This window comes from Lolium rigidum, chromosome 4 (genome assembly GCF_022539505.1).
Source record: "Lolium rigidum isolate FL_2022 chromosome 4, APGP_CSIRO_Lrig_0.1, whole genome shotgun sequence".
In the NCBI taxonomy this organism is placed as follows: domain Eukaryota; kingdom Viridiplantae; phylum Streptophyta; class Magnoliopsida; order Poales; family Poaceae; genus Lolium; species Lolium rigidum.
This window is the reverse complement of record NC_061511.1, coordinates 153,346,149-153,357,835: the sequence shown is the minus strand read 5'-3', so window position 1 is coordinate 153,357,835 and position 11,687 is coordinate 153,346,149. Positions and strand designations below refer to the sequence as shown.

The 11,687-nt window shown below is 49.3% G+C and overlaps 1 protein-coding gene across 1 annotated transcript; it reads right to left on the bottom strand.

Annotated features, from left to right (window-relative positions):
- Positions 1 to 2,585: 2,585 nt before the first annotated feature.
- LOC124647652 lies at positions 2,586 to 2,939 on the bottom strand. Its single transcript, XM_047187560.1, has one exon. It carries the CDS (start codon positions 2,937 to 2,939, stop codon positions 2,586 to 2,588), a length of 354 nt encoding a protein of 117 aa, XP_047043516.1.
- Between the last annotated feature and the right edge of the window lie 8,748 nt (positions 2,940 to 11,687).

Genomic DNA, 11,687 nt, shown 5'->3' with positions numbered 1-11,687 from the left:
TATCCTTCAAGGCGGCGGTCGGCATCCTCTTACCTACAAGGTCTTACCATTGCCGTTCGGTCCAAGACGACTTTGCTGTTGTGATGGTGGATGAAGTGATGAGCGCTTATGAGGGGTTGGTGCTTGAGCACCCTGCAGGTGAAGATGGGGAAATCAAAGAACTGGGAGAAGCCCGTAGAACCACCGTGCAATGGCGGAAGGAGAACATTGTGTTTCCGGGTGAGAAGCCAACAAGCATGCCACCTCCGCCTCCTCCGCCACACGAGTCTCCTCCGCGTGATGATTCTCCCGTGCGCGATGATGATTCCCCTATCCATGACCGGTCTGCTCCGCGTGAAAATACTCCGCCGCCTCCTCCTCCTCCTCGTCGGGAGACTCCGCCGCCTCCACTTAAGCAAAAGAGGAAGCTGTCCGCGGCACCTCCTACGGCTCCGAAGAGATCATCAACTCCAATGAGGGCACGAGACTCCGAGTTGTTACCACATGAAGCGGACCGAAGAGCAAAAGGCGTTTCTTGCGCCGAAGAAGGTGTTTATTCGACCGCGGACGGTGAAGCACTTTGCCGAGACGAGAATGAAGAGACCTGAGCTGAGAGCTGATTATGACCGCTCTCTTGGACAGTCCTCTAGAGCGAGCAAAGAAGCAAAAAAGTCGCACGGCTTGGACAGCAGGACATTCGGGCCGCACCCCACTTCATCGTGGAGCCATATCATGATCCGGAGACGGCATCGATGATCGAACGGGCGGCTAGAGCTCGGGGAGCATCGGTTGAGTACGAAGATTACTATCCAACGGCTCAAGTGGTAAACACGTATAGATACGGAAAAGATCTCGTCAAACCTGGCGAGCTCGCGCGTCTAGGGACTCGGATGCGAAGGTTGCATGGCCGGTACTGAAAGCCTGTCGAAGAAGTGAAAGCTACCTCACGGTGTATCTTAGAGATGAGCATTACTTCCGGGGGAAGACGAGATAAACCTTGAGATAGAAGAAGCTGTTTCGATTATTCAATCAAGACGCCCTCGACAAAGCATGTTATCGGTTGCTACGCTCTGTAAGTGATTTATTTGTGTAATTAAGTTTTTAGCTCATTCATTTGCACTAACAATTATCCTTTGTGTACGCTATACATTTAATTATGCGAGAATGAAGAAGCTGGAATACAAAAGAGGCAAGCTCCTACCGCTGGGGTTCATAGACCCAAACACGGTTCATGAAGTTACGGTTCGACGGTACCCCAAGGACACGAGAGGACAACATCGTAATGTTTTTAGAGAAGCAAGCGGAGACAAAGATGATATATTCTTTCCCTACAACTTCAAGTGAGTGTTATATATAACATACATTATGCTTGTGCACCTTCCACTTTATTCTCGTAATCATTGAGCTATGCTTGTGCAGTTTCCACTTTATTCTCCTAATCATTGATCTTCAACTTGGAGTCGTAAACGTCATGGACTCGAAACGTAAAGAATATGCGGAATGGGCGGACATGGCTGCCATCCTCCGGAGGTAGTTTCAATCAATTTCGTATTGGCATCTTCATCTGCTCTAATTCGAAGATATCATCAACTAATCAATTACTCATTTACTCATTATTTTTTGCCGGGCAGGGCTTGGAAACGGTTCATCAATACTGTTCCGGGTGAATGGAAACCAGAGCTTACATTTAGAGATTACCACGTAAGTAGTACTATATATATAGCTATGTCCGTGAAACTTTATATATGATATTTACTTTCAATACGATGCTTGATTATTAGTTTGATCGAACTATTTTTTCGTAAAGTGTATGAGGCAGGAACAAGGGAATAACTTATGTGGATACTACGTACTGCACCTTCATGCGTGACATGTCCTGTCCCAAGGGTGGGGACCCCCAAATACACCACACTCGTGTACGATAACAAATTTTCACAATTAATCTTAATTAGTACCATCTATTGTATTGAGTTCCATTCATATATTGATCTCCTTTTTTAAATATAGATGACACGCCTGCGGGACACTCTCATAACAGCGGATCAAATAAAAGCAATTCAAGAGGAAATCGCGGGATTCTTTATTACCGAGGTCCTTACCCCAGGTGGAGAGCACTATCGGAAGATCGTGACGGAGGAGGATATTCGTTCGGGAAGAGTTGTATTGTAAATATGCATGCATTACGTGTACTGTGTTGACTATGTCGTGTACTGTTGACGATGTCTATATATATTCATGACGATTTTTTGTGGTTTCTTGAATGATATATATATGCATTGCTGAAACTCTGCCGCGGCAAGGGAAACAGAAACGCTGGTACAGCCCAAATCTGTGCCGCGGCAGAGAAATAGCAATTCTCTGCCGCGGCAGAGAAACATAGGCCCGGTTCGTACCACGAACCGGGACCAAAGCCCTTCCAGCGCGAGCTCCCTGGTCGCACCACGTGTTGAGGCCTTTAGGCCCGATTTATCTTTGAACCGGGACTAAAGGGTACCCCCTTTAGTCCCGCCTAATTGGTCCCGGTTCGGGAACCGGGTCTAAAGGCCCAAATGGACCGGGCCTATTGCCCCGTTTTCCACTAGTGGCTGAAGAGATCACGCCAGCGTTCAGTTGCGGTTCTCGGCGGCGGCGGCGCGCGGTGTGATCTTGATGACGAGTCCGGGGAAAACGTCGTCGGGGTCGTGGACGTGCGGGTTGTGCTCCAGGATGTAGGGGTCGCCGCACCTGTCGCTGATGCTGTGCAGCGTCTCCCCCTCCACCACCACGTATATCTCCTCGCACGGCCTCCGCGACGCCGCGTGCATCCGGGGGCCGCGGGCCACCACCACTCCACCTTGCTCCTCCGCCTCTTCGGCGCCGAGCGACGACACCAGCAGCAGCGCCACCAGCGCCAGCCCGCAGCACCACGACGCCGCGTCCGCCGCGGCCGCCACCCCTGACCGCCTCCGCTCTCCCGCCATGTCGCTAGTGGTTCCCTCCCTAGCTATGATCACAGTGACGGGTTGCTGCAGGAGCAGATCAACTAACAGTAGGAACTAGAAGGAGTCGTGGTGTGTGTTTGATATACGCTTTGCTCTGCCTCGTGTTGAATATGCTAGTTGCTCGGAGGTAGAGGGGGTTTATATATAGGAAGAGGAATATAATGAAGGATCCATCGAAGTGGAGCTGGATGGGAGAGGGGAAGGTGAGAGAAACTGAGGTGGTTTCAGTGGACGCTTTGTTGGCATGAGACTATGAGAGCATGCTGAATCACAGAGATGGATGCAGATGTTTTTTTTACTTTTTTTTTCTTAAACAAAGCAATAACGGTCAAGCTTTACAAATTTTGATTTTAACTAAGTTCAGAACGACCCAGAGGGGTCGTCCCTCGCGTCGCCCCTCCAGGCGACCGGGGGGGGGGGGGGGGGAACCCTAGACCGCGCCGCCGCCGCCCCCCTCCCTCTCCTCCTCCCTCGTCGCCCCCGGAGGCAGCCGCCGGCAAGGCCGTGCGACGCCGGTGATGTGGGTGGCGGGGATCTCTCCTTCGCCCCCCCGTGCGCTGCTATAGGGAGGACAACGGCCGCGCGGGGGTGGCCTCCGTCGCTGGTGAGGTCGGCCCGATTCCCCCGTCTCCCTCTCCGGCGCGGCCTCCCCGGCGGTGGGAAGTTGTGGCCGGGGGCTTGGTGCCCTTCGACGACCGGGTTGAGGCCAGGTTTCCAGGGCGGCGGCCTTGGGCTCAGGGTGGGGCACAGTCGGCCCGGCGGCGGGCGGTGGGTGTTGATGCTGCGGTCTGCCTTCTTCGGCCGCGTGGGCGGTGAAGGGGGCGGCGGGTGTGGGCTTGGTACGGAGGTCGCCCCGACGGGCCTCTGGTACCAGATATGAAGACGAAGGCTTCTCCTCCCTGCGGTGCTCGTCGCACCTTCCCGGTCCCAGACTTCCTCCGGTGGCTGGGGGGTGTGGTTGGATGTGGGCTCTGGACCGGGGGAAACCCTTGGCCGACGGTGGCGGTCGCGACGTCGACGATGCTGACAGTGTCGTTCTCCTTCTTGAAGGCGACATCGAGGTGATATCCCTTCCCTCCCTGCCCTATCTATCTCGGGTGAAAACCCAAAGATTTGGTTTGGACGGTGCCCGCGTGGTGCCGTTCCCTCGTTGGAGGCGCCGTTTTGAGATAGTGGGTTTGGGTGGATGAGCTCGGCGGAGGTTGGTATGCATCGGCTTCGCTTACTCCTGGCAGCTTGGTCCGGTTTGGTGGTTTGTGCTCCGGGTGGCGGTGATGTTCTTGGGTGGCGGCGCGGCGAGGCGTGCGAGTGCTCGGAGTCTTTCTCCCCGGTGGTAACTTCCATTATCCATGCGTGCTCAGGGAGAGCGATCTACCTCCACAGGTACGGTGCCCTCCGATCCGGGGCGACAAAGCTATGAGCTTTCTTTAGAGGTGGAAACAGATGGTGCCTGGGCTTTGCTTGGCCTCTAGAGGTTGACGATGGTGCGAGTCCCTCAATGGCGGCCTTCTTCACCAGCTTCGACGCCTCTCTAGTAGGATCGCAAGACTGGACAATGGTCTCGGAGGCTCAAGCTGTGTTTCACTCCTTTTTCTTCTTTTGCTTGTAGTTTTCGGTTCCTGTTAGCTGGTTTTCAGCATCTTGTATCAACTTGCCGGCAATGGTCTTATTAATTTAAGGAAGGGCTACGGCCTAATGTTTAAAACAAAGCATTAACGCAATTTTTATTGTTTAAGAATGAGGTGTTTTTAGAGTGTTACAAATCCAAGCCATAGCCTAGCCATGGTCAAAATAAGCTTACTCTCACGGCATCACATTGCAAAACGTTGTGGTCCTACCAAAAGACCACACATTCATCTTTAATTCTTGCTACCACCATGGCAATGGTTGGGGAGTGATTTCGGAAAACACCGGCATTTCTTTCCTTCTAAATCTCTCAAGAAACAAACATAGCAAGGAATGCCATGGCTTTTCTTGATTACCCTCTCTTTTGAGTTTTGAACCAAGTTGCTCCACCACTCCTTATTTCCCTCGTTTGGGTTGATCGCGGTGATGTGTTGTCATGTGATGTGACTAACAAATAAACAGTGCTACAGAAAAGATAAGTTTATTTATTTTGGACAGAGAATTTATGGAAAGGATATGGGCCGAGCATATCTTGTTATGTGATGGCTTTGCAGACGCCGAGTATATCATCGTCAGCTACTCGGGGTCAGAGAAAACATGACGCGTAGATAATACTACGCAGCAAGCTGGACACTTGTTGATTGCGTTGCAATAACATGCAGTAACCAGTCATTCTATCTGGGCGAGTAGCAACTTCAGAAGGTCGGCAGAGACAGTCACAAGATTTGACAGACAAAATTCAGCAAGACAAAGGCAGAAACGCTCAATTGGTCGCGAGTGCGTCGCAATGCGCGGGAGGCCCACGGGCACGCAAATCCCAATCATGTAACATGTGATCTTTCCCTCAAAAAAAAAAAAAGATGTAACGTGTGAACTCCAGAACGTCTAGCACTAGCAGAACAGCTTCTTTGGTGAATCGGTGCTGTCTTTTGTGGCCATGGATGAAGGGGCTGCGTTTTGTCCCTAGTTGCCGACTGTTGCTGGCCGCCAAAATCTTTGTGTTCGTTTATGTACTGCCTGGGATCCGTGAATTCGTCCGTGACCTGTGTGCCGTGTAATAGAATGAACAGGCCTAGTTTTGAGTGTGCATGTGACAGATTATTTCGGGAGCACTACCGACACAACATGGTTTGTAGGTAAGGTTTAGTTTGCGGCCGATGCTTGCTCAATGGGGGTTTAGTCAGATTCTGGACCTTTTGCCAGGTACACCAAGATTTCACCGCAGTGCTATACGGAGCTCAAGAACCATGGAGCATAGGGCTGTTCGCATGCTGGTGGCACGGTCGTCGTCCTCGCCGACTTCGCCACCCCACCCACACCGCCCCACGGCTCATGCTGACGATCCGTGCGTCCATGATTGCGCCGTCGCGCACTGCCGCCCCGTGTTACCATCGCCGCCTGAGTCCTGACACGTAGCCCGCTAACCGGACTTGCTCTACTTCCGGTGGGTCACCGGCGGGTCGATCCATTCAGGTGCGGCGCGCACTCACTTGCTCACCGTGCACGCACGGCCGGCGGAAGTGGCTGGACGACCCGGAGGCCGGCCGGATCTTCCATGCCACAAATGTTCGTCGAATCTTTGAGCTTTCGTGCGCGAGCCCTTGCTTATGGAGAGACTGGAGTCCTTTCTGTACATCAGACATCAGAGTGCATGAACGAAGACTCCGCGTCTCCATGCAGCGCGAGAGACGATAGGCTCTGGGAAAACATGCCGTGTCCGGCAGCACAAGGCGAGCGTGCTGGTGTTTTTCAGTCACTGGAAGCCCAAGTTTCCAAGGCATGACGGGAATCTGAATTTACCTGTGGGTTAGGCCAGAGTCACGGCAGTGTATTTTACGATTATCGGTCGTCTTTTCCTCGCCTTTAATCGCGCATAAGGTATGCCGTCGATTCAGCGATTGGGCATCTAACTTTCCAACCCACTTTTAATTTGCGTGCAAGAATTGTCTTGAGTTTATTTGGATCCGCATGCCTGACTTTTTGAAGATCGTGTCATCAATGAATACTTTGGCAGTATTTTAGGGAAATCTACTTTGGTTCATAGGTGTAGAGGCACATACTATTCAAAATTATATTTCAAAATGTCTAAAAATTCTGAAAAAATATCAGAGTGTACACCCAGACATTCTATGTTCGCACACGAAGTTTGACGGAAAAATATTATTTTTTGTGGCCAGTAATAAAAACAATTTATGGCGCTCCAAAATAGCTTTTTTCGAGAATACACCCTAGAAAGTGTATCAACCATATAGAAGAAAGGCCAAGATGGTCGATACAAAGCTAAGAAGGCTACAACTTCACTTCACGATACAACGCTACACCATGATATAACGCCAAGCAGCAAACAACACACCCTCAACACACACGATGATAAACGACTCTTCTTGCCCAACATTCTGCCACGAATGGTGAGAAGAGGAGCACAAGGCTTTAGGACCGCGTCACGAACCAACAAGACAACACCGACTCCACCTCGACTCCAAGGCAACCCAGACCAACATACCTTCCCTCATGCGCCTAGAGGAGTCAGCAAGAAGAAGGCAGGGTCTTGACGAACTTGGGGAAGACATCGAACGGAACATCTTCCACGTCGTACATTGCGCCCCGGAAGCGCAAGCCTTGGGCAGCGGCCGGAAGCGCAAGCCTTGGGCAGCGGCCACCACCTGCAGCACATCAGCAATCCCAAACTCCGAAAGCCGCATCGGTCCCTCCTCGATGGCCTAGACGATGTCTTTAAGAGGACAACGACACCTGCCAAACTGTTTACATAGTGCACACAAAATAGTTTTTTTTTTCTCCGAAAGCTATTTCGGTCCCTCCAAAATAGCTTTTAATGAGACATTTTTTTGTCTTTTTTACATAGTGCACACAAAGTGTTTTCCCTGCCAAACTTTTGTGAGCTAACATAGAATGTGTTGATGCACACTCAGGGTTTTATTTCAAAAAATATACATTTTAAAATAAATTTAATTTTTTTTTATAATAGGTGCATCTAGACCTATGAGCCAAAACACCATGTCCAGTATTTTAGTATTACATAGTAATACGTTGTTATCTGAGGTGGTTTTTGTGAAGTCTGTGGGCTCAACAATAACAATAATATGTCGCGATCTTCGACCTCGTGTGCCTAAATCTTCGAGCTCGTGTTTCGGCATTCAGGAATCAATATCTTGTCGAGTTTGGAGAAAACAAAATCGATCTTTTGCAAAAGCGGAGAAGTCTATAACAATATGTTAGTTCCGTGGGGCAGGGGAGTGAAGTGAAAAGGTAAGGACTACGTGCAGTGGCATAGCTATGTACAAGTCAGGGGGATGGCCGCTGCCCCCCCCCCCAAGCCCACAAACACAACCAACCTTGAAAGATTTGCTGGAGCATGACAAGTGGCTATAGTAAACAAAGTAGAATGCACATATTGTAGTACCTACAATGAATGCAACCGTCATTGCCTCACCGTGTTGATGAGGACATCCCTACCTCACTACTACCTCCGTCATTACAAGAAGATGATCCTGCTGTGAAGCTCAAGTCCAATGAAGTCAGGATTGGACCAATGACACGAACTCGTGTGAAGCTACTTAAACTACAGGTGAACTTGTTCCTAAACGATACTTTGATTGATGAGAACTTTATACTGCCTAAGTGCTATTACTTATGTATGATCAGGTATGAGGAGAGAGCAAGCATCGCACGAGGAGGAGAGGAGCAGCTGGACCAGAAGATGGACGTGAAGCTGGACATGGAGCTGGACATGAAGACATCCCATGGACGCGCGAGGAAGGAGCGGGAGGCATGCGCGAGAGGGGAAGCTAAAGTTCAGGCCGGTGCCAGATCCGGTCCGACCAGCCGTGCCACCGGACCATCCGGTCCCAGGCCCGGTCCGACCGGATCCTGCGCCGGGTCAGTCCGGTTTCAACCGGCCGCGGCGCTTGTGCCAATCGGGCACTATCCAGTATGCCCGGGAGCCTCGCCCGGTCACCACCCGGTGCCAGGTCTGGTTTGAACCGGACCGGCCGGTCCCAGACCCGGTCGACCGGCCGCCAGACCGGCCGACTCTGAGTCTGTCTCGACCAGATCTATTCTGGGTCGGTTATTTTCGTACTTTTTCGACCTGAGGTCGTCCTGGACGCCTATATAAGTCCATAGGACGCCCCCAAAGTTGCTTTAGACCACGTTTAAGATAAACCCTAGTTCATAGTTGATTGCTTTGCAACTCTATTGAATCTCTACATCCAATTGCATTGATTTGGTGTGGAATCTCTGAAAGTCTTGTGTGATCTGTTGTTCCATTGGGAATTAGTAGATTGCAACTTACCGCTTCGTGGTCGGCGGCTACGTGCGCAAGTGTGTGGAGTTGCGAATATCTTGCAGGGTTGAGAGCTGTTGCATTAGCGACAGGGACCAATCGAGAAATCTCGTTGCGTCATACAAGTTATCTTCCTCTTCATCTTGGAGTTCTTCCGCTGCTATCACCCCGTGATCATCATCACCACCGTTGCTTACTGAGAAGATCGGGCCACCCCATATCATCTTGGTATCAGATTCCCGGGTTTCCTCGGTAAGCCATTCACAATCCACCCCATAGTTGAGTTGTGAGTGTTTTCCTATCCAGAAAAAGCCAAAAATATTAGGGTTAGGGTTTGCCATAGCTTTAGATTGCACTAATTTCAAGTTTTAGTTGCTTTTCGTAGTTGTTTTTTGCGTATCTTTTTCTTCCATTTAGTATTGCTAGGGTTTGAGTCTCCGCTATCATCTAGTTTCAGTTTTTGTTACTCCGAGTCCACATAGCGTATAGTGTGCTTGTTCCCAACCATAGACACAGCCTATCGATATAAGTGACTAGGAACTTCCCCAGAAGAGACTAGTTTTTCCGCTCGACAGGCTGCTCATTAGGGTTTTGGTGCTTTGCCTACTTTGTTGGCCGTGTTATCAAGGAGTTGTGTCATCAAATAAAAAAAACAGAAAATAGAAAAGAAGCAAAAAGAGCTACATAGTGGCATTCCAAAAATAAAATCCAAAAATAAAAAGTGTCAAGTGCTAGTAAGATCAAGTGAAGGCCTAGTTTACTTTTCTGCACCTGTAGTTGAGCAATCTTGTGCCTGTTTCGTTGAGCTTTGCTAGCGTCTCTCGAGTGCATTGCAGCCTTTCATCCATATAGTTGCATTGTCACATTTATCGCCTTGTGTGAGTATCTTTGGTTGTCTACGGTCAGCGCTAGAGCTTGTTATTGGTGCAAATAGGTAGCCTACCTAAAGCCCCACATATATCCTGCTTTGCCGTGTGATTGTTCTTATACCCTTGATATTCGCTTCGCTACATCCGTGCACTAGTTGTTACTACAAGTGGTAAGCAACACTAATTTAGTTTGGAACGGTAAGATCTCATTTTCTTATCAGTTTTTGAGTGAGTTGTGAGAGTACCACCATATATTTTTGATTTAGTGCACTAACCTACTAATCATGTCTACTAGTGATGCTAAACTTGTTAACCAGGAGAACAAGAATTCTGCAGATATCATCAGATGGAGGGAGTATGGAGCTCTTCGTAATGAGATGCGACGTGAATTCCGCGCTCAAGGTGATGAGCTTAAGGGAACGGTCCAAGAGATCTCCCAGAAGCTGGATGCTACTAGTTAGACCGTCACTACAATGAAAGATCAAATGACGGATATCCAACGCACTCTTCAAACTGTGCAAATGTCTGTTGATAATCTTACAAACCAACAGCAACAAGAGGATGACGACCTAGATCCACAGGATGCAGTCCCTGGTCGTGGTGTTGGACGTGGTAACCGTCCTCATGGTTGGGCTGAACTTGGACGCCATGGTCGCGGACAGGATGATGAAGATGGATTGGGTAAGCCTAAGTTCTCCGTACCCAAGTTTGAAGGAGGAGCTGATGTTGAAGAATACCTCACTTGGGAGCTCAAGATTGAGAAGTTATGGAACTTACATCCGAACTACACTGAAGATAGGAAGATCAAGCTTGCTTCTTCCGAATTTGATAGCTATGCATTGCGTTGGTGGGATGCACTTGTTCATAATCGACAGGAGGATGATGAGCTTCCTATTATCACATGGCGTGCTATGAAGGAGGCGATGAATTCTCGTTTTGTGCCCACTAATTATTTGCGTATAATATATGATAAGTTGACCCTATTGAGGCAAGGTGTGAAGACTGTGGATGAATACTACATGGAGATGGAGTTGCTTATGCAGCGTGGCCGTGTCCGTGAGTCTCTAGAGATGACAATGCAGTGTTTTCTCAACGGATTGAAGTATGATATCAAATGCATTGTTCGTCATTACACTTACACCAATATGAATCAATTGTTACATCATGCAAGAGAAGCTGAATCACAAATGGCTGAAGAAGCCAAGTTTAAAGGTCGTGCTACGGGAGCTGGGCGCTTCACGCCTCGAGCGCCCCCACCTATGGCGCCGGCGCCATCGACGCACTCCGCCCCTTACTCTACTCCGCCTAGCAAGCCGGTCTCCAATGTGTCTAACACAACGAATTCTGAATCTGCTGCAAGTACGAGTGGTTCTAGTATGTCTACTGCGTGCAACCGTGATATGGTGTCTCATACATGTGGTGGCAAGGTCACTTCAAGAGAGATTGTCCTAACCGCAAAGTTATGATTATCAATGAGGACAATGAATATGAGACTGGAGATGATGTTGATCCTAATGCTCCAGACGATGATGACTATGACACTGATGGTGAAGATGCCTAGCCGTCTGATGCTCCCACCATTGTTGTGTCGCAACGTACTCTTAATGTGTTGCCTAGTGCATCTACTCAGCGCTGCAATTTGTTCCAAACAAAGGATTTAGTTGGTCCTGACAAGGCTTGCAAGGTCATTATTGATGGCGGGAGTTGCCGCAATTTATCAAGCAAGGAGTTGTGTACCAAGCTGAAGTTGAAGTATCTACCGCACCCGCATTCATACTATATTCAGTGGTTGAGAGACAATGGTGAGATGAAGGTAAACCACATGGTGCGTGTTGAGTTTGAGATTGGACCGTATAAGGATTGCATTGACTTTGATGTGGTTCCTATGACGGTGTGTCATCTACTATTGGGTCGGTCTTGGCTCTATGA